The following is a 24,245-nucleotide window of genomic DNA, read 5'->3' as shown; positions in this document are numbered from 1 at the left end:
GTGTATTCAAATGTTGCCGTTTTATGGTTATCATGAAAATCATTGAATTTTTAAATATGTCGTAGTCAAACCTTTCAAATAACATAAATTGTTTTTGTTTAGAAAAACTTCCAAAATTTTTGAAAAAAAGGGGTAAAAGCCAGGAGAGCTATTCAAGTAAAATACAGCATATCACATGGCCTTTGCCTGCAGTATTAAACTTTATGGTAGAACCCAGTCAGTTGGCTAGATTGCGACAAGGCCAGGGTAACCATAACACCTGGCCAATGATGAACAAGCCGTCAAGCCAACAAACGTCAATATATGAAGGAGTATCTTTAACATGTGTCTCCTGTAAATCCATTTTACCAGGATGACTCCGAAAAAATACCAACTAATAAAAATAGTATGGAAGACCCCGAATCGCATGGTTTTTGCTTGCAGCTTTTAAGTTTATGGCGAATAGTTTGGCATTAGATCGAATGAGAAAATCACAGGGCACACATCACAAGTGGTCAATGGTGTGTTGAACCCTCAAGTCAATCAACATCCTCATCTTTGAGTGCTTAAATACATGAAAGGGTATTTTCGACGCATGTTGAATCCATTTTGATTCCATCATAATGTGAGCTTGCAGAAATACGAACTAACACTCTTAATATAGGAGCTGACGGTGAAGATGCAGAGCAATAAAGAGTGCCAAGGTTATGCATCATACTCAGTAGATAATAGAGCCTTTTCGTGATTCCAAATGTACCTCTGAGAATTAGCAAATCTGAGTTTAGAAATTGTAGAAGACATTCTTCGTCCAGTAAGTCTTCTCGTTCACATAAAATAACATTAATTAATGTGTATTGTCCGGGAGTTGAGACAATTTCCAAAGAGGAAAGTGAAGAATCTTTCGCAAAAGAAGTCGGTGCTGAGAAGGCAGCTTTGGGATTTCACTAGCTGCCTGCATAATTCACAAGTTTATACTTGAAAGTAACTCATTGTTCCAATGCAGGTATGTTAGCAATCATTACCTGCAAAAATAGTCATTTGTGAGGTATTTTCACTTATCTGCCTTGTGTGGTGGTGAATAGCACAAATTTGCTCTTCCTTGGTTGTACCGGCTTGTGAAAGTTGAGTTCATAAACCAGCTGTTACGCACTAACGCAACGTCAAATAGCGACGTTGTACATAACGATTACCAACCGGCCTCTCTAGCAAATGCCGGCGTTACATTGCTAATAAAAACAGCTAATAGACAGTTGCAGGTAATGTAGTGTAAAGGTGATGTAGTAGATAAGGTAATCTTTATAAGCTGTTTTTATTGTGCAATGCAGGCCATTCAATTAATCTGATACAAAAAATTTTTTAAAATTAATTTAACAGATTTGCTTAGAAAGAGGTTTAATAGAGTTATTTCCCCTTGCAACGTAACCTTTGCAATGCATTTTCTAGCCATTGAGCAAACAATAAGAAACTAATCATTTTATTATCATCAATTGTAATATATGAAGTTTAAATAAAGTCTTTTGATGATATTTAATTCATGACTAGTTTGGCATTCTGAATGCTTCACCTCCAGCTGAATATCAGCATTTGATAAATACATAACGGAGTCATCTGCCCACAATTATTTTTGTTAAGACTGAGCATGCACCAGACTAACATCAGACTAAGTATACACAAACACATGGAGCACAGCGATCCACAATTTTTTCATAAATTAAGTAGATTTAAGGCATATTCAACTAGCTATGCGGTATTTTCAGTATGACGAATTAGTTTAATAACGATAACCCCCCAGTATATATTTATTTACCAATTAGCTGGCACAACAGCGCTTTTTATTTTATCAACAGGAAGAGCTTTTGTCAACAAAGATGAGTTATGTTCTGTTTATAATGCAGTCTCGTAGCTTACCTAGTTGAATTACATTGGAGATTACTTACGGGAAAGCTGCACTACTAAATAGCTTGTAGAGAAATATTTTGCAGCTAATTACATTAGCACAAATTTTGATCAAATATATCTGGTGGATAGATATCGTTAGAATTTACCAAGTTTTGTGTGAATAACTGTGCCAGATATTTTTATTAGAAATGTCTGCTAAGATTTACACTTATCGAACTATTTAGAATAGCCCAGTGGAAAGATAAGAACAGAGAAAGCAGGGGTTGGATAAGACAATGTCAGTCTATTTTGATTCGTTCTTTACTGAAAGGTCTTGATTGGCTTGTCAGGCCACGATAAGTCTAAGTACAAAACCAAATAGATCAGATGTAAGCGAATTGGAATGAAACATGGTAGTAAGATGAGTGAAGACTATGTTAGTAATTCAAACCGATATAAAAATTATTCAAAAATGACCGTGAAAGATGAACGTACAAGCGGAGCACAACAGAAATGTGCATATAAAATCTCAAGTAGCGTAACAGCACCTTTCTATCATACACACACCGTTCTAGCTAGTTGTCACTTAGCAAGGTAGAAATTACAACATGTCTAGGATACAATATATCGTTTATAGCAAAAGCCTCCGCTATAAACTTATATCAATTACAAAATACAACCAATAATAGTAACAAACGTATAAACAATTGCATAGACTATGGATCTACATGTATATCTTTCCTCACTCGTCATTAGCATTAAGAACTGTGTTCTCATAGTCGGCCATTTTGGTTTCCAAGGCTATTATTCGTTCACCATATTGCTCAACTAATGTTGTCAGCTTCTTAACTTCATCGGTTAAAGCAGCGACCTCAGAAGCGGAGGAGGAACCCTGCAAAAATAAGACTCGTCCTGATAAACAAAGCATGCTCTTCACCTTGAGACACCCTCATTTTTTCTGATGTACGACAAATAAACTCGAGCAAGACCAAGGATAGTAGGGATACCCCACACATGGTTAGTAGGATTGTGGGCTACGGAGAGCGGTGTGATTAGCCACGGATGTAGAGTTCAGGTGCACAGGCTGACATTACGTATTATCGGCTGCAATGTGCTATACATTTATAGATACATGCGTGTTAGTGATTGGGAGCTAATGCTGAACTTAAGACTAACTCATAAATAATGCTTATAATTTTCCTAAATGCTCGACCAAGGGGCAGAATGATGGTGTCTGAAAATATTTCATTCATCTTTCTTGAGTTGTTCCTCTAAATGAGGAGGTAACCTTTAAGAGTCTCATGTATGTGATACGCTCTCTGCACCTATAAAATTTTGCATCAATATTTGAGCATTGTTAGCTTTTTAATTTTCTTGTATGTCTATTAGAGAGCATACTTTCCATGTATCTGCTGAATAACTACCATTGTAAAGTCTCACCCAGTACAAGTTTGAGTTAGAACTAACTACTGTTCATTATATTAACTCTTTCACTACCGCATTAAATTCTGACTGAATGATTATTTTGCCCAAATTAATTCAAATGGATTTTCGAAAAACCGATATACTGATAGTATTTCAGCAATAACCCGAGAATCAAAACAGATATCATGTTACTGTAAAATGCATCCTATTCAGAACAAAATTCTCTCTACAAGATAAGTATAAAATTGTTTAGTGAATCCCACTTTCGCAAAAATTCTGATGCTTTCTTTGTGTTGAGCTGATGCGGTGTATTTCTTATTACCATGACGATAACGATATTGTTTTCCGGTTTTGAAAAAAAATTAGAAATGGAATTGTTGAGCCAAAAGATTTTTATTGGTTGCATGTGATTGGCAACTAGGTTGTTTCGTTGGAGACAAAATTTTATTGGTCTAACTAATGTGTGGGCTTCGTAATGAAAAAGAAAAGTGAAACCATGTTGATGAGCCGATACATCGGCTTAGGGTCTGTACTTATATAACCGCGAAAGCCGATACATCGGTTTACTGTAGCGAAAAAGTTAATAGTGTCAGCAAGTTCGAGCTGATACCCCTACGCAATTTAACAGTCCCAAATGTTCAGGGCACTAAATTTGAAGTTATCAAGACTGGCATTTTATGAAGCGATGTAACTTTGACTAAGTGGTCACATGATGTGTGTCAACTAATGCAATTTTCATTCATAAAATGTTAGTTGACAAAATGGATGAGATGGAGCCAACAAGGACACATGGTAGAGCCTAGTGTGAACAATAAGAGAGATTACTGATGCTAGTGGAATAAATTGTTTTCACATTCCAGCTGGAGATATCATTGTCATCTTTGCAATCAGTACGTTGGCTCAAAAGTTACACGGAGTGATGTTAAATTTTTGACCAACTTAACAATTTTCTGGTTACCGAATACAAAATCGGCAAATATTTTTATCGGTAATCCTTTAGCAATAGTGTTTTTAATTATTAGATAAAAACGGTTTTGGAAATCAAGCCAATATTTCCTCCAGCCAGCTAACAAATGCATATCATTACAATTGGTGTAAATGAGAATGGGTATCGAAGCCTTCTGCCACTGGCATGACGGATGCAGTATGTCTGAGCTTGCCGTTTTCATGGTTTCTGTACCGTGCATTTGTTAACCTCGTTAGCTATATGTTAAACCCGTAACTATTTGGGATCACTATGGCCGACTAAAATTAACTGCACAAATACACCCAGACAATCAAAAATCAGGGTGCGTCAAAAGCACAAACCGATTATATAAGCTACTGCTGGTATTAAAAATATTCTAGAATATTCCAGAATGTGCTAGAATATTTAAGAATGATTGAATACAAAGCTAGTGTTGATATTAAGCTCTCCTCATCCCCTTACCACAGCTCCCATATCACAGACAGAGGCAACAAACCAATAGATGGAAATTGAAGGAGGTGAGACCATGCTCTATGTAAGATTACATATTAATTGGGTGCCTGCAGAGGAGCCCTCAAAAGCGATGCCATGCACATGAAGGATAACTCGGCCACACAAGACTACTAGCGGTAAAGATATATTATCTTCAGGTCATGCCGTATATTAACCTGGGTTCCAAAGAAGAAATTTCACACTTGAATTGGATCAGTCACTTCCAAAGAGTTATTCAACCCGCTGTCAGAGGGTCGACGACTACGTAGAGAGTTTTGAGCTGCCACATGAGCTTCTAACAAAACGATTCGCCGCTCCTGGCCCTTAGCTATGATTTTTAATTGCTTCACTTCATTGATGAGATCTTCAATAAGCCTGGCCTATCAAACGTCAAGAGAGGGGCGGAGATTACAAATACCCTTACTCGCTTATCAAACGTCAACAGAGGGGGAGATTACAGATATAGCCTGGGCATGGCTCTCGTGGGGGATTTGGAGAGAGAGAGCCTGGGACACATAGCAACACGCAGGGAAGACAACTCTAAAAGTCGACTTCTGCAGTCGCTAATATCACAATCGTTATTTCCGAAGGAATAGCATGTGACGGTCTTTTTATGATCTTCGCGAGTATTATGTATTATTTTTAATCTGAATTGGCAGCAAACAAACGCTAGTTGGTAAGTATGAAATGATGGTTGCATAATAAATCAATCACGGGAGTTATATTATTTCATATGTTTAATTAATTAGGTTTTGATTTAATTGTAATCAAAAATTAAATCAATTGAATAAAAGATTTTCACAATAACAATACAAACGAATAGCAATAGAACAACATAAATGAATCGCACGCTGCTAGTAAAGAAAGGTTTATCTAGTAAAAAATAATCTCAGTTTTATTTTACTCGCGAGTATTGTAATTACTCGCGACAGTTATTATGAGCAACTCGGACCTACCACTGCAAAACGGTGCCATCTGAAAGCAAATACTCTGTCCGAAGCTAGTAGGAAGAACTATAAATTAGTCAAAACCTACGATAATATGTTGTAAAGCTTGAGACTGTTTTGGTCTCAGCGCGACTATGCCTAACTTTGATAGATGATTTTTGAATTGCTCCATTTTTTATCAGTAAATGAAATGAAACCGCAAATGTGAAAAACGCAAGAGAATAGTAACCTACGATTCTTATCGTTTTGTTATCAAACGGGGTATTGCATAACTACCCAGTCTATCAAAAACATAGGGCCTTTCACTAGATCAAGTCACGTTACCGTGACGATAGGCTTTTAAACCCGCCACATCTAATACATCGTGAGATCGGAATCTATCGACACGCTTTCATTAGTATCAGTCTGAGCGTCATATGTAACATATGTTGCTCGTTTTGCCGAAGTTATCTTACCTTTTTTTCGCTATGTGTCCCAGTCTCTCTCTCCCAATCCCCACGAGAGCCATGCCCAGGCTATTACAGATACACCTACTTTGTCTATCAAACGCTAAGAGAGGGTTGGAGGTTACAGATTATGTCAATTTTCTTCAGAAAAACTTGGGAGGTCGACAAACACCAACTGCCCTATCTATATCGTTTGTTCATTGATTTATATTAGATTATACATACTATCAATCCAGCCAGTCCATGGAAACAAATGCAAAAGTTAATTTTTTATCGCTAGAAAGTGCCTTTCGCTTTCAATTACTAGTTTTGCAGGAGTATGTAGCAAATACAGACCATTTCACGTAGCCGAAACTGGGAACTAACCTGATGCAGCCAAAAGAGTCATCCGAGCACCAGAAATTTTTTTATGGCTTTGTATAATAAGCACAATTAACACAGCTATTCTTACACACACATTTATTTGTCATAACCATGCTATATATAGAGTTGTCATAGCCATTCTATAGACTTGTTATAACCATGCTATAGAATTGTCATAACCATTCTATAGAGTTGTCATAACCATCCTATAGAGTTGTCATAACCATCCTATAGATTTGTCATAACCATCCTATAGATTTGTCATAACCATGCTATATATAGAGTTGTCATAACCCTGTTATAGGGTTGTCAAAACCATTCTATAGAGTTGTCATAACCATACTATAGGGTTGTCATAACCATGCTATAGAGTTGTCATAACCATGCTATAGAGTTGTCATAACCATGCTAGAGAGTTGTCATAACCATACTATAGAGTTGTCATAACTATCCTATAGAGTTGTCATAACCATGCTAAAGAGTTGTCATAACCATGCTACAGAGTTGTCATAACCATGCTATAGGGTTGTCATAACCATGCTATAGAGTTATCATAACCATACTATAGAGTTGTCATAATTATCCTATAGAGTTGTCATAACCATGCTATGGGGTTGTCATAACCATGCTATAGAGTTATCATAACCATGCTAGAGAGTTGTCATAACCATACTATAGAGTTGTCATAACTATCCTATAGAGTTGTCATAACCATGCTAAAGAGTTGTCATAACCATGCTACAGAGTTGTCATAACCATGCTATAGGGTTGTCATAACCATGCTATAGAGTTATCATAACCATACGATAGAGTTGTCATAATTATCCTATAGAGTTGTCATAACCATGCTATGGGGTTGTCATAACCATGCTATAGAGTTATCATAACCATGCTATAGAGTAACTGTTGTCATCCGCCATAAATTGCCATAAAGCTAATTAAAACAGCTGACTACGCTGATTGAACAAGTCTATACAAACTCTGTTTGCCAAATGACAGAGTTTGTGCCAGATAACACTAGTTACACCAGATAACATGTATGACATCACATAATAGAAGCTAGTTAGTATAACTAACGAAACAGTTGAGGCTGGACACAATGTCCGCCACACAGAAACCAAACTGATGTTTGTACGAATGAGTCACAGGTTGAAACCAGAGTCGGGGAAAAAACTTCGTTTCGACTACTTCCACTCTTACAATTACACGATTCCATTTATTGCTGCTGAATTATGATTGATCATTTGCGAAAAAACTACTGTAAATATTAGATTAGGAAATAATATGTTACCCAATCGAATGCGAGCAAATTTTGAGCATGATGGCAAGCTTTGACAGTTCAGGTACTGGGCTTATCTCCCTACCAGAACTGACAAGACTGGAACTTGGGTTCAGTTGTCATGTAGTAACGCCTTTAGATACCAAGAGACTAGTAAGACAAACCACAAAACCTCATATCCATGAAAACAAATAAAAGATGCTGAAACAGGCAATATTAGAGGAGCAAGTGTTGAGAAACATAACATCATATTCATTAGTCTATATACATAAATCCCACTGTCCGTCTGTCCAACTATAGTGCAAAAATTTTAGCAATGAAAAATCCCACTTGGAAAGGATTTGATCTCAGAGCCTCCAGTTCGAACTCATTTATTAGACTACGGCGTTCAAATGAGCATACCGATCAATAATGGTGATGTTATTCATTACATCGGTTAAAGTACACATGCCGACTTGGCATCACACATAATGATTACCAACTGGCCTCACTAGCTGAATACCGGGCGTCACATAGGTAATAAAAACTGTGTATAGACAGTTGTAGGTAATGTAATGTTTATGAGCTGTTTTTATTACCCATGCAATGCAGGGCATTCATCTAGTTTGATACATAGAAGTTTAAAAAATATTTCAACTTTTTTTCTTAGAAAAAAGAGGTTTAATAGAGTTATCCACCCCTACAATGTGACATTTGTAATGCATTTGATAACCATTGAGCAAACCATGAGTAACTAATCATTTTATATGATCCATTATACTATGAATGTAACTATGTACTATGCGAGATTATACTATGAATGTAACTATGTACTATGTGAAATTATACTATGAATGTAACTATGTACTGTGTGAAATTATACTATGAATGTAACTATGTACTATGTGAAACTATCCTATGAATGTAACTATGTACTGTGTGAAACTATAATATGAATGTAACTATGTACTGTGTGAAATTATACTATGAATGTAACTATGTACTATGTGAAATTATACTATGAATGTAACTATGTACTGTGTGAAATTTGAACAATTCAATTTAATGATATTTTTATTCCAATGCTAGCACTAAGAAAAGCCACTCATAAAATGGTGCCTAAGTAACAAAGGAGTGGTAACATCACTCAGGGCAATAGTATTGTTTACATCCAAATAGCCAGTACGTATAATTATAGTAAGGACATTCTTTGGTATACCATAACCCGATAGAAAATAACAATCATCGGGTAACTCATATGTGTCGATTCATACCATTGGTCAGCTGGACAGCAGGTTTCTGCCCGAGTCGGTAATTACTAAAATCTTTCATTGCATGAATGAGAAGACGTTGACATTTAAGTGACTTCCTCTATTAATTAACCAGTTTTACTAGCCGTTCAACCAATCAGAAACTCTTCCAACAACTATAAACCTGCACTTTCTGCTTTGATCAGGAGTCAACTATTAGAATAATTAACACATATTGCCTTTTGATCTGAAGACGAGTATCTTTTTTCTTTACATACACGGCCTGCTGGACTGAATCTATTTCAGCATGAGCTAAATATACAGCGCCTTTGAACAGCCTGCAGACAGACGCCTGACTATTTCATACAAAAACCTCAATTTTTTATCATCAGCAGGAAACAACTCTAAATTTTTGGAGCTGTGTTGGCAAGGAGGGACTCTCTATCTACTCGCTACTGTTCATAACAAAAGAGTGCAACAATTAATCATGCTCACCTGAGCACTCGAGCTGGATGGGGTTTCATTCAAAACAGCCGCCTTAGGGACAGGAGCAGCAGCAGCAGCAGGCGCTGCCGGCTCCGCTGGTTTGGCTGGAGCAGATGTGGATGCTGGTTTCTTTGCTGTGAGAACTGAAGCCCTAACCTTTGCTTTCTTCGCACCTGATTCGGCGAAGTGATCACGCATGGACATCTGCAAACAACAAGTTATTCCTCCTTGCACACAGCATAGTTGCAAGTCTTTTCCCATGCTCATATATGTACAATAAGAGGTCATCTCCCATGCTCATATGCATACAAATAGTAGAAAGTCAGACAACAGTATTAATAGGCTGGAATATTAACTATTTACAACCAAAGCATGAATATAACCTAAAACTAGTAGATGTTTGGACGACGCAGATACATGTATTCTCCATTATGGTCAACATAAAGGTATAATTGGAGAAAGCTGTTCAAGTTGGTTATATCATAAAATGACAGATTATGGAATGGATGACTTTATGTTGGTCTAGAGTGATTTGCAAATGAAATAATTGGTACCCATTTGACACATGTGGGTTGGAGAACGCATGTGGGTTGGAGAATTGTGCAACTGACAAATGAAGAATGTTATCTTTATTGCTATGTAGTTAGCTAACACAAACATTGAGTCAGACTCACGCTGACAGAACATAACCAACTCAGGAATGACATTATTAATGTGTCATATCACTATGTTGTAACACACAGGCAGCTGTACAGTACATGCTGAAACTGCAATATATTTTCACACTAATTATAAGGCTTATTCTAAACCTGGTCCATTTGACTTTAAACCGTGTCTTAATGTTATATCATTAAAAAGCAAAAAGGAGATTAATAATATAAAATCATGTGCCTACACCTAACAACAGAAAGAGTTTAGAGGAGACTGCAAAACATCCTTGTTTTAGTTTTGCGCTCAATGACACTCCTAACTAGAAATTCATCTAGATGGTATACGACGGATGCGGCAGATGTGTGATAGTATTCAAAGTAGGTGATGACTTCATGAAATTAGCCAAAACATAACTTTATCAGAGCGAATGACACAGCTAATGACATTGAAACCATTATCAGAGAATAATGGACTAGTTACTGATGAGTAGACCCATGGTGTGTTCACCAAAGCTTGATGAAGCGATGCAGGAAATAACATAGTATCCAGTCCGTACATGCATGAGAGATGTGGATTGTCCAGAGACAGTAACACAAATTGACAGATTGATAGTGATGGATGATAATATACTTACATTATATATTAATATTACTACATAAATATATTAGGTTTAGAGTTATCCTATCCACACAGAGATTTAAACAATTACCATGGAAATTACGCTATTGATTAGAGAATGACCGCCGATTGCAAAACAACATTTTTAATATTTACTGAAGACATCTGTTATAAGTCGAGCAGTCAGTTATCGAAGCCTACAAGCTGTAGCCTACAAGCTAAAGCCTACAAGCCTTTGATAAAGATCTAAACTCTAGTCAGTAACACATAATCACATAAAGGGGCAGATGCAAAATAACTCGCATAACTATCATATAATAAAGTTATGGCTGCATAAAGTTGGTAAAATTCTCATGTCATGCCTCATTTAACAAAGAGGTAACAGGTGACATAGATGGCACATTTCTGTGGTTACAGCAGCCCGGGGTGATCAACCAGTAATCAACCAGCCCGGCAGATTGATTACTCATTCTAACACCAGGCCCTGCTATACAAAGATCATGGTCTGAAATATAGAAGTACAGTAATCCTCCCTTTTATAGAAAAAATACAGTAATCCCTTCCTTTTATAGAAAAATACAGTAATCCCTTCCTTTTATAGAAAAACACAGTAATTCCTCCTTTTTATAGAAGTACAGTAATTCCTCCTTTTTATAGAAGAAGTACAGTAATTCCTCCCTTTTATAGAAGAAGTACAGTAATTCCTCCCTTTTATAGAAAAACACAGTAATTCCTCCTTTTTATAGAAGTACAGTAATTCCTCCTTTTTATAGAAGAAGTACAGTAATTCCTCCTTTTTATAGAAGAAGTACAGTAATCCCTCCCTTTTATAGAAGAAGTACAGTAATTCCTCCCTTTTATAGAAGAAGTACAGTAATTCCTCCTTTTTATAGAAAAACACAGTAATTCCTCCTTTTTATAGAAGTACAGTAATTCCTCCTTTTTATAGAAGTACAGTAATTCCTCCTTTTTATAGAAGAAGTACAGTAATCCCTCCCTTTTATAGAAGAAGTACAGTAAATCCGCCTTTTTATAGAAGAAGTACAGTAATCCCTCCCTTTTATAGAAGAAGTACTGCAGTAATCCCACCTTTTATAGAAGAAGTACAGTAATCCTCTTTTTTTTATAGAAGTACAATAATCCCTCCCTTTTATAAAAAGGTGAACAGCAAAGGAGCGAGGAATTACTGTAGAAAAATGCGGTGATTCATAATATCTGCAGCGTGGTTACACTCACTAGCTGTGGACCAGCGGACATTCCTGATGTGAACCACTCATCGGCAGTCAGCGAAGCCTCCCCGTTGAATGTGTCAGGATACAAATCATCCTGATATAGCTCCGACTTCCTTGGCACAGTCATAGCGATGGGCTCACAGTGGCCACCCTGATTGCCAGTGCCAGTGGCGAGCTTGAAAAACCTGAGAATAAAGGTTAATTCAAAAAGTGTGATGTCAAAATGATGGACGAAGAGAACTTCCTGCATCCCTTATCGCTAGCCTGCTAAGTAACCTAGTACACGAGGGATGCTAAGAGGCAACAGGAAACGGAAACAGGACATGGATGCAAGTCAATACCTTGGAGAAATATACTTTGTGCATCCATATTTTCATGATTTAAAATAAGCGCATGTGCACGCTGTGAACATATGTTCTTTAAACAAAAAACCAGCCTACAGATATCTACATCTGAAGTCAATTCATTCCAACATTTAAGACCAATATTAAACCATTAGATGAAAGAGTAAATATTGCTATCTAATACACTGCAACTCAGTTAATTTATTCTGCAGTCACAAAACCTTCAACTTTTGAATCAATACACTGTAAAATTCGTATAACACTGACGCAAATGCACTTTATAAAACAATAGAAAAAACTTAATATGACAACTTGAATTACATGTTAAAAAATTAAACTATGTAGGTATTAATCAGTAATTTGCGTCCTCAGTACATTAATTGCCAGAGTAGATTAAGGGTATTTCAGGTACCCCACCCGTACCAAAGAAGGACATATTTAATGAAATATCAAAAAACATCTATTTTTAAAGGGTGTACAAAATAAACATGCCTAAGCCTACTCGGAATTATCCTCTCTATGTCATTCTCTGCACTACGATAGAAATATACAGCATACGGTAGCATAACTTACTTTAACTAAGACTCGATGAATTTTAAATTAGGTCGTTGTATTATCATATTTTTTTACACTTTTTAAAATAATTTTTGGTATAACTTACATTTTCACTTATGAAACTTGGATGCTTCGACAAACTTCAAATAGCCAGTGCTGGAAATTACTTAGGTAAAAGCGTTTGTAGGAGTTCTACGTTGGGTCGTAGAAATCTCATACGCTAAAGTAAAAGTTTGACTGTATCAGCATTCATGAGAAACCAAGAAGATATTGCAAAGATGACCGATGAATGGTAGTTACCTGGCTATCTCACAGACATTCACGTTCACACCCCTCTTTGGCATGTAACCCATTCCTCTCTGAGGCACGTTTGAGGAGTAGTTGCTCAACCAATAAACATACGGCTCCTCCGCCGTCACTTCAAAATATCTGATAACAGAGTCTCCCTGTCGAATGCAACAAACGTGTAGATTAAGCGAAAGAGGGCAGAAAGACCAAACAAATGTCGGATTAAGGACAGACAGCTAGAGTGTTGCCTATTATGGTGACCTTACTGACAGACGACACGAGTTGTTTTCCTACGATGTCACTGTTCAAGATCGTCACCATAAAATTACTATAGTACTATTGGTCCACTGTTCTGAAAGTCGCGAGTTCAAATATCATATGATGCAATATTTTTATCAACGTCTCGCTGTTACTTCGGACAAGTAAAGACTGGTATAACATTAATATCTAGCTTTATTTTAGTCTAGAAGCTAAGTATCGCTCAGTACTAAACTGCAAGAATAGACTTCAATAATACATATACTTATATCCATTGCAACAACAACAATAGCTGGTGTAAACAAGCTTGATAAATGGACTACCCTCTGATGGTAAATACTCCTGTGGGACAATGTTATTCTATCAGCAGAATTCATTTACATCATAAAAGCTGACTTGCTTTTTGTACGATAATTGACTGTGATATGAGCCTCATTTCTATCGACTGGCCAATAAGCAGGTGAGTGAGCAACATATTAATTCCAAGGAAACTTCCGTTTCTAGAAACGTGACATTCTGCGTTATTTAGAAATCTTGCATTTCGAGACTTCTTGGCATTGTTAAACTTGAAGAGCATTTAGATTATGTTTTTATCTAGATTATATTCTAGAATATTGACCTGAAGACAGTCAATCAGTATAGTGTACAAATAGCACTAGGCATTTGCATTCTAGATGTTTAGTGAGACTCGAATATATACAAGCGTGTGGCAACATAACAGTCAACGTCTACCCAGTGATATGGTGAGCTCACTAGAAGTTATCTTACCTTGCCAGCTAGGAAGACTACATTAGTGTCACAATCATAAAAGATAAACATGACTCCATTGCTTGTATCGATATCCTCTCTAGCGAGAGGACCATCACCTCCATCTAAGGAGTTGCTTCCATCCTATAAACGAGCATTACAAAAATCCTATCAAGTCATTCATTGACGGAGAACTAATTTAAACAAAGCCATTTTATTATATCATCCTCGCAGCAAGTGACTTTAGTGTCAGCCAGTGTGATCATTTCTGACACCAATATTCAGGTGCTTGTCTCTAAAGAAGTTAGCGTCAGACTCTAGTACTAAACCATCTTAAGTGTTGCTAAAAGCCATGGAGCAACCACTAAACTGGAAGCAGATGCCATGTCTTCAGTTGTAGAAAATGTTGGCAGGCTGTGCTTTGAAAAATGCCAAAAATGACTACAAAAAAAGGTCCTTCGACGCTAGCAGCTTAAATAAGCACATAACAAGATACACACTGTTTATTTATTTAAAATTAAAAACAAAAAGGCTAAATGTAACGAGTAAAGACCACGTCACAAACTCCATTTTCATAGCACAATTTTAAATGGAAACTAGCATATCAAACAAAAGTAATTTTTATAACTTATTAGCGGTAAGCCGGTGTTAATCGGAGATTTATTTTATTTTAATGCAAATTGTTACGCCATTTTCATGACAACTTTGAGGGAAATTACCGAATGAGCCTTGGATTGCTTGAAACGGCCTGCCTTTGTACATTGAATAAGCCGTAGGCAACGCATGCAGCTCTAGAAGTACACTTTTGCAACTCTTTCCTTACAATTTTTTATGTAACTTTAATTTTATATTTTAATTTGAACTTATGAAAGTAAAGATTAATTTATAAATTGGAAAAACGGTCGTTTATTACAGTTAGTAGAGTGTCGGGGTACGAAACTAAATGTTATGAGATCAAAACATGTACGAAGTAATATTTTATGAAGCACTCGAATTACTGCTTGTATTTGTTCTTCAGGTGGTTACAAGCTCAGAGCTTGACAGTGCGATTGATTCTGTGAATTTAGCAAACCATCTCACATCTGTGACGATGTCAAATAAAGAAATGTGTTCAAGTGCTGCCAAAGGATTGGATTAATATCATGGTATCAACCTTATATTGGCAGAAAGCGCACTAATAATTTGGCACAACACAACGCCATTAGCCAGTGTAACAAGGCATGGCAGGTGCTTACGACCAAACAACTACATTATGAAAATGTATTAAACAATATAGTTTCTAGCCTCTTTTACAAATCTATGGGGTTTAAATATTGTATAGGTGCTGTAGTTATGAACACGAGCACCAAATCATTGTGAGCAGTTTACTATGACAGAAGTTAGTTGAGCCGAATCGGTTACTGCACTCTGCCAGTTGATCCCTCTGGTCACATGATCCCTCTGGTCACATGATCCCTCTGGTCACACGATCCCTCCGGAACAAGTCCGCCAGATCGCACAAGTCATAACATTCATACTGAATACTCTAAATCTAGCTATTGGAAGCAAGTCACCGTAAAGATTCCAAATAGAAAATCCTCCTATGATAGAACAGATCACCACAATCACTCTATGAAATAATCCCTCTCAAGAAAAGTGGGTCACCGCAATCACTTCATGAAATAACTCTTAAATGATGAAACAGACCACCGCAATCGCTCTATGACAGAATTCTGCTATGAAATTGCTGGTTACCAATATCTGCGACATGATCGCTCTATGAAAATGCAAGTCACTATAGAAAAAGGGGTTCAATAGAAAATAAACCAATGTCATGTTATACTGTTAACTTGCATTTCTGACTGCTTATTTATTGAACATTGACCATGAGTTTGAGTCATACTGAAGACTGGAGGTATCTGTTCCTTTCCAAACATTAATCATATATCAGACACCACTTCAGATTATAGCTATGATGTCCTAGCAGGAGCTTTACAACTATTAAAGACTTAATTACACAGTGTCTGCTACCAGAGGTTAAACTTGTAACTGTTCATAGCTCGAGTGCAATAGTATAAATCTCAGGCAGCAGGGCCGACCAGCACTAGCCCATTCCATTTACAATAATTATAGCTGAAGACAAACTGCAGTGCCTGAAATACTTGTATAAAAAAGTCACATTTGCTAAAGAAAAGAGTGTGATACTCACAACAGCCCAGAGGGCATACTGTCTGTCAGACATGCGGGAGAAACCTGTCGTGAAAATCTTATCGTCCCTCATGAATGCTGCCTGCGCTGCCTTGGCTCCATCATGAGCCTTCCCTTTCTAAATAGATGAAGTATAGAGGAGACAATTACCAGGGTCTAATAAAGATTACACTATAAAAGAAGGGGAAAGGTTTAAATTCGATTAGAGTCCACACTTGAAAGATCTAAGTGCTGCCCTCTACTTGTACACTGTCCCTGACTCTGAATTTATTTCTTTAAACAAATGTCAACCATCCCAGCACGCCAAACCACTGTGATAGGTCATTAATGTCAGCAAGTATGCTTCCCTAAGTTGAACTAACAATATACAGCTCTTCTGGCATAAATGTGAAGTTAGCATGACTATACTCACAAAAATAAGTATTTTATCAAAAACTGAAATTATTTTCTACTTCACGCCACGAAGCTGTCTACGAATAAGGATTTGAGCTGTGAAACACCAGCTACATATAAATGTATGTTAAGATGGAGTAGTTACTGCCATCCCATACAGATGTCTATGAGAGACTAGAACCAACTGTCTTAACTATCAGCCAATATTTACATCTGCGTAGGTGAATTAAGGCAGCGTAGAGTTGTCAGCTGTATTACCTTGTATCCCATGATTTTACAGGAAGTCAGTTGGCTTTAAAATAGCATGTAGAAATGGCTGTAGAAACGCGAGTATTACCCACTCTCCCAAGACAATGAACGGATTGAAATTAAATGACCAGCCTAAGAAATTCATATTCCTTCCAAGATGATGTAATAGAGCAGCAAATAATTCTAGAGATAGCCAAGTTTCAACAGATATTAAAATTTGTATTTGCAAAAACTACCTGGTACCTTCTGGACTGAAACTGCTAAGGAATGAATCATCCACTCTACTCTGTCCGTGTAAAAAGTAAAATCTAATAATACATTCCATAAAAGCTGTCAGAAAGGAAGAGAAAAAAAGAAAAGCCCACTAACCTGTATGACCTCTAGGGAGCGGGCGTTGTGCACACGCACCAACTTGTCTTTGCTAGTTGAGACTAGCTTCTCTCCATTCATATTGAAGCTGATGCTAAAGAGAATGTCTGGAAGGTTGATCTCGGCAAGCACTTCTCCGGCGCCGACATCCCAGAGACACGTCTTGTTGTCAGCACCTTGGCAATGGGAACACATATATATCATAAATTCACTGTCATTGAATTTGCTACTTTAGGGGCTCAAATAAAATTTACTAAGTTTTGCTGGACAATTTCACACATTGATTGGCCTGAATAGGTGTTCCCCTAGATACCTAGGGGATACATATACTATAGGCCTGGTGAAAATTATTTTTATAGCTTCTGAATCATATTGGATGTTTAGCGGGGCGTGGAACCTGGGCGCCCCCTAAGGAACTCCCAGTGTTTAGGGGGTGTATTTCAAATTGACTGACCACGTAATTGGGGGTCCAATATCCAAATCTGGGCCTAGCCAGGTGGGTGTTTCTTTCAGAGTATCAACCCTGGGTCGAACGTCAGTTATCTGAAGTTACTTTCAGAAACTTTTTAAAGTTATAACTTGGTGAGAACAGACCGACCGTAAAAGCTCTAATTGAACGCCATCTTTATTTGATCGCCACTCTAGGAGATAAGTTCAAAAATAAAACACCAGCCTCTATTTGAACATCACCTCCAATTAACCACCACTAAAGAAGAGATGAAAAATAGAGTGCCATGGCATTCAATTAGAGGTTTTATGGTTGAAAACAGATCTGTAGTGATTAACTAACAGCTAAGTAATCTTAAATATTATACTATATATATATCTCTAAGTTGACAAAAAAGTATCTAGCGAACTTCCATATTTTCTGAGATTAAGGTTTAGGATATAAGTGTTCTAGTATATTTCAGATAAAAATCATTCTTTTTTGAGATTTCAAGTATTTCACATGTATTCAGTTTAATACGATAGGATAAGAAATTATAAAAGGCATCTAAAATTTGTTCCATGTTATGAACGTTGAAAGATGTTTTGAGACTTACCGAGTAGAAGCCCACAGTCATAGAAACACCAGCGTACTTATTACCTTCAACCGGGCATTTCTCTGCATGAGTCATTTTATGACTTAGTCTAGCTAGGGCTGTGGGCTAAGCAAAGACTGAGATGACTCAACTTCCTCCTAAGACCACCTACTAGGTTTTTATGGATAAGTTAGTGTTTTATATTTCATCTATTATTTAATTACAACAATTAGTAAGAAGCTATCATAGAGTTTTTGGGTTGTGGAACAAATTATGTGAATCAAAGTGTCTTATAAAAATATGTACTTTAACATGCAACAGCTTTAATGTGTTCAAACTGCTAAATATGTTAATTTTGTATAAGGAGGCCATGACCTTTGTGTAAGAAGGTTATGACCTTTGTGTAAGAAGGTTATGACCTTTGTACAAGAAGGTCATGACCAACCATCTATAGTCAACCTACAAGGTCCTGCTGTATTATATATCACTACTCTGATGTTCTGAACTCGCTGACCCCAACGAAATCTTTATGTATTTATGTGACGACAGTAATAACAACTTGAATAAAATAATCAGGGCAACATAGCCTCAAGAAAACATACCACTAGAGGCAAGAATATTGCTAGCGGTTGGGTGCCACTGGATGAGCCCGACTCTCTTCTGGTGGTATATAAGATCAACTATTGGTTCGGTCAGGGTCTCTGTTAGACCACCTTCTGGTATCTGCCAAATCTTAACTGCAAGTATAGCGTAACTTATTACATGTATCTATAAACAGTTGAGAAGACAGAGGGAAACCGTTGTAATTAGAATACACAAACACCGCCATGTAAGATACATGAACAACTGTATATACCACATTATTATGTTGCATGAGAGAAACAGAACACTTGCAGTAATCCATACTAGACATGCATGCATCCAGATTTACATGACCACTGCAGCATATTTGCTAAATCACAATAATATAGTATTATTGTTATTCTTAAATTCACCAAGTTTCTAATCTTTGAAATTTGTGCCTAGTAACATCCTTTGACAGGTGGGAACAAAAACATTAGAATCTCCGAATTCGAATCTTTAAAGCAATATTGTTCGATGACACTCCTCAGAGAATGAGTCCTTCAAAAAAGAATATAAATGATATCTTTTAAGATTTCGACTATTGCAAAACTACTTGGTACTAAATTATGCTAAATAAAATACTAAATAATTGGTACTAAATACTTGTTGCAATCTTCGATAAACACCAATTCTTATGTCTAATTTAATATAAAAAATAAAGACATCTAAAAGAAGTACTAGAAGTTAAAAAAGAAATAATTTCAAAGCCTATGATATTGGATATCAATATCTATAAACTAACAGATTAGGCTAAAAAAACTCTTAACTGCACTCAGCAATTTATTAGCCTGTGATCCTACTTTGGTTTTATTACTACAAATAACTAGAACTTATTACAATATGTTACCTATGAACTACTCTGAGTGTATGGAAACCAGCTTGCAATTATTTCTCTGAAGGAATCACCACTTCTAGTAAGGGTTTCTTAAACCTTGGAAATCTTTATTGGGAAATATGTATAGTCAACCATCGTTTAAATGGACAAATAGGGGTGGTGGGTGGTCTTGCTTAGCCAATTGAACCTATACATATATGTCTATGCATATATACAAAAAAATCACATTGATGAATACAGTATATGGTGTACCATATAATACTGTACACTATAATGTATATATTTTTTAATATTTTGCCTGTAAAAAATTTTTTTTAGATGCGAAGTACTAAAAATAGCAGCGAAGGTTAGACCACCCCGATAACAGCCAATTATTTGCAGAAAATTTCATTCATGTGAAGTATTACAACCATTTCATTTTATTGAGTATTAAATAAGTTACTTTTCCAAACTTATGTTGACGTATTTTGGCATATTTACAAATCATATAAAAGTATGTTTCGCCATCATGAAAGTCGGATAAAGCACAATGGATATGATTAAAAAGCATAGTTCACCCTGGGGAAAGATTTACATCAATGGTTCCAATAGACAAGTGTTTTCTACATACCAGTATAATAATTTTTCATATTTTCACTAAAAATATAAACCTATTATCCATAGTTAGAACAGAAATGCACTTTGATTGCAGATGTTATGACTAAATTTGTTTGTCTTATCTGGTCTCCAGACGAACGGGTCAATTTTAAGGAGGGTTGACTATAAGCATTACACATAAGAGACCAGTGACAAGGCTCAGATGTTCACTGAGCAATCCATATATTAATTTATTACCTGTGCAGTCTTCGGCAGAGCTAGCGATGACATCATCATGGTGAGGACACCACTTCACGTTCAATACCTCTGCCTTGTGACCTCCAACCACCGGGGAGTCTCTTTCAATACGCCCAGTCTACAGAAGTATTCCAAGAGATCAACTGATAAGCTAGATAAAGCTGTAGTCTAGTGAGCTACTAGCGAGTAAGGGTCAAGTCTTGCTACAAAGTGGATCATCTATTGTGAATATACGCATACACACACACACATATATATATATATATATATATATATATATATATATATATATATATATATATATATATATACTTATATCTATGGTATATGCATGTATATACAATGTAGGTAAGAGAAAAATATTCAGCTAAAAGTCAAGACAAATTGTTTCACACAACCAGGCTCTTTGGGTGACAAATTATGAATTCGCCGTTTGTCACCTGAAAAGCACATGCGCGAAACAAATCTGTAGTGACTTTTAGCCAAATATACCTACATGTATTTTTTCTCTTACCCATATACACACGTATAAATACATATATACATTTATAAATACATATATTTACATAAATACAGCTATATATACATATATGTATACACGTGTACATATATGTATATAACTTGCCTACAAACTTGACTGTTTATTACTGCAACTAAATACGGTATATATAATGATGACTGTTTTTACATTTTCAATGTAATGTTCTCAGACAAGAAAGCCTCATCTCACCTCTCCATTACTAAATCTAAGGCAGTACTTTAGACAAAATTGCTACTCCAAGGACTTGTTTGATACATGAATAACAATACAACGAATAACAATAGAAATATGATTAATTCCAAATTTCCAAGTACACGACTGAAATATTTTTAACATATATAATTAGTAAGTAAATGTGACACAATTCATGAATCGCTCTATTGTTTCATCAAACTCCAAAGAAAGAAATATCTGTTCACACTAAACTATTCTACCTATGGTCACTGTAACCATAGCAACTGGTGTATTGCCATCAACTATGACCAAGAAGCAACTGATCAGCCCAGCCGGTAGAGCCGAGCTGCGCTTCTAACAATTAGGAGCTCATTGATAGACTAGAGATCTACATGACATCACTATGACGCATTGATGCAACGCAGAGGAAGTAAGTCAACCAGAGCCTTATAAGGAAAAACCGAGTGAGTTTGTCAGAGAACCTATTAGCCTTATTCGCAAGGCCTAGGGGAGGAGGGAAAGGGAGATTAGACGATAAGAATCATTCACCACTTCGAGTAACATTATCTCCTGATATAAGAGAGCATTCAAATTATCAGTTGTGAGTGAATTGGTGGCTTGTCACAAGATTATGTAAGGAGTATTGATTAAAACCAACTATGCGCCGGTTGCCGAGTTGATCTACTGTATTCATTGCGAAGATAAATGATCACTTCTGATATTATGACAAAACCGAGAGAATTTTAGTCAACTAGTTACGTTGGACACAAAATGCGTAGCCGCGCAAGCTCGCAGTGGTAGGACAACAGTCAGCAGTGTGCCCTGGTATGAGCTGTTTTGGAAATACTCCATGCGGTGAACTTATTATGGAGTAGAACTTTAAATTAGGATGGTGAGTTCAAGTCGAACAGCAAAAACATAGAAAAACCTTTTTGCAGGACAATTATACTGCACTACAAATGCATCTATTTAGAAGTCTTAAAATGGTAAACAGATGTGTCTACTCATTCATACTTGACAGATAAGTGCTGCATGCGAGTGATATAAGGTTCAATAAACTCGAGCTGAAGAAGTCAGTGTTATATGTTATACATGACCTGTACAGGTAGGCCTACGGAGTAACTCGTGGAAAGAAAAACTTTGACTAATGCTAGATAAAAAACCATATATGTTAATGTAAATAACATCTTCGTCAACATTTTAAATTTTTGAATGCCTACGGTCTGGTCATAGTGCTCAGTGGTGAATGTGTGTGTTACGCTGAGGTCTTCTCTGCACAGCGAGCAAACATACAGCTCTTATAAACACCATAGCACGCTTACAATAAATATGTCAAAAATAGTTAAAAGGCTTTTTGTAGAAAAATGTAGAAATATTTTAATATTATTTAGAGTTATTAGATGTAGAGTATTTAGAGTATTACAGGATGTATTTTTTAAAACAGGTTCAAAAGTTCGCATAACTTTTTTCAGCCAAATCTTTTCCATTTTTTTAAGCCAAATTTTTACTACTTCAAATCTTTGTTACTTGTTGCATTCGTAGGCATATAAACTATAGGAATAGTATTTGTACACTGTACAAGTAAGTTCTGTATAAAAGACACAACTGCAAGCTTCTGTACAAAAACTAAAACTGCAAAAAATATAACTGGATATTAATAACGCCTGATTCTTCTGATATTATGACAAATAAGGTTGTGGAAAAAAACGGAAATTTTCATTATATTTATTGTAACACTTTATAGATTAATGACTAAATTGTTTGAATTCGTAGCGTAGTAATACTGGCAATAAAGACAAATGAAATGCCTGCAAAATAGCAAGCTTTAGGCATATAACAATTATAGGCCTACATATGGATACCAGTTCAAGACTGTTGGGCCTGCCACACAACATTACAGTTAATATACATGTACAACTAAAACATTACTCTTCATCAAGAAGTTAAACGGTGTATACTAATAAAAACAACTTATAAAACTTCAAATAAAAAGGCCCAGAAAATCAACGCAGCGGCAACTAGAAGTTCATCGCTTCAAAACTGTTTGTTTGCCATGTGCAAAAGTGCCTATATCTCACACGTAAAGTTCATTTTCAAGTTCATAAAGTTCAAGTTTTTTAGCACACAGTTCTAAAAGACTACACGCAATAGATATGGTTACTTTAGCTCAAATATTGACCAATGATCATCCAAAAAGACTAATATTCGTTAACCTCGCTCTGCAATATTTATTTTTCTACTGGAAAGTAGCTGTCAAGGTGAGCGAGTAGCGATGTGTAAAGTTAACATTTAAGGTCATTGGACCAAATATCAAAAATAATGATACCATAATCTAATAGAGGAACTTACCTTTACAACGGGTTGTACTACGAAAGCACCACCACCAGCACTCTCCACAATTATAGCCACATATTTAGGATTTACGTCGCAGTATGTGGAACCTTCCCAGTTTGACTTGGTAATCCTCAAGCCATCATAACAACTGTCTTTTTTAGCCGCTGTACCAAACACATGACGAAACTTTGACTGACGAACAACTCGAGACATTTTTCTATTAGGCAGAAGATCTAAAAGGGAGAAAACGGAAATTAGTACAAAGACAAAAAAATTTAAATTTCAAATGAGTAGTGGCTAGTAAATAAGCGAGTCACAGAAAATTAATCATGATCATTTCAATTTTAGCTGAAAGAAAACTTCAAATTTATGTTAAATTCAAAAGTACCTACACGGCTACAACAATGAGAGTAAATAATTAAAATGCCGCGTCCAATGGTACAAGTTTACTAGGAAGAAAACCAACGGAGACACCTACATTTCCTGTTCCTACTTTATT

General features: G+C 36.3%; 1 protein-coding gene across 2 annotated transcripts; it reads right to left on the bottom strand.

The window, feature by feature from the left end:
- Positions 1-2,141: 2,141 nt before the first annotated feature.
- On the bottom strand, positions 2,142-24,245 carry LOC137388873 (coronin-1B-like). 2 transcript variants are annotated; one of them, XM_068075350.1, is made up of 11 exons: positions 24,139-24,245; positions 23,762-23,979; positions 20,698-20,815; positions 19,007-19,141; positions 17,383-17,558; positions 16,373-16,489; positions 14,206-14,328; positions 13,192-13,337; positions 11,997-12,177; positions 9,501-9,695; positions 2,142-2,749 (listed from the first exon to the last, which is right to left on the bottom strand). In XM_068075350.1, exons 2-11 carry the CDS (start codon positions 23,957-23,959, stop codon positions 2,600-2,602), a joined length of 1,539 nt encoding a protein of 512 aa, XP_067931451.1. In that variant the 5' UTR covers positions 23,960-23,979; positions 24,139-24,245; the 3' UTR covers positions 2,142-2,599. The 2 variants fall into 2 exon arrangements, with proteins under 2 accessions (XP_067931451.1, XP_067931450.1); XM_068075349.1 differs by lacking the exon at positions 2,142-2,749 and adding an exon at positions 4,923-5,121.

Source organism: Watersipora subatra, chromosome 2, assembly GCF_963576615.1.
Source record: "Watersipora subatra chromosome 2, tzWatSuba1.1, whole genome shotgun sequence".
NCBI classification, from domain to species: Eukaryota; Metazoa; Bryozoa; class Gymnolaemata; order Cheilostomatida; family Watersiporidae; genus Watersipora; species Watersipora subatra.
Note: the sequence above shows the minus strand (reverse complement) of the source record. Positions and strands in the feature narration are given on the sequence as shown.

Excerpts from the sequence above, each read along its gene's own strand:
- LOC137388873 (XM_068075349.1), bottom strand. The coding sequence starts at position 23,959 with ATGTCTCGAGTTGTTCGTCAGTCAAAGTTTCGTCATGTGTTTGGTACA. Across the intron at positions 13,338-14,205 it reads TAGTCTTCCTAGCTGGCAAG|GGAGACTCTGTTATCAGATA; the intron begins GTAAGATAACTT and ends TGCATTCGACAG. Across the intron at positions 9,696-11,996 it reads TGTCCGCTGGTCCACAGCTA|ATGTCCATGCGTGATCACTT; the intron begins GTGAGTGTAACC and ends TGTTGTTTGCAG.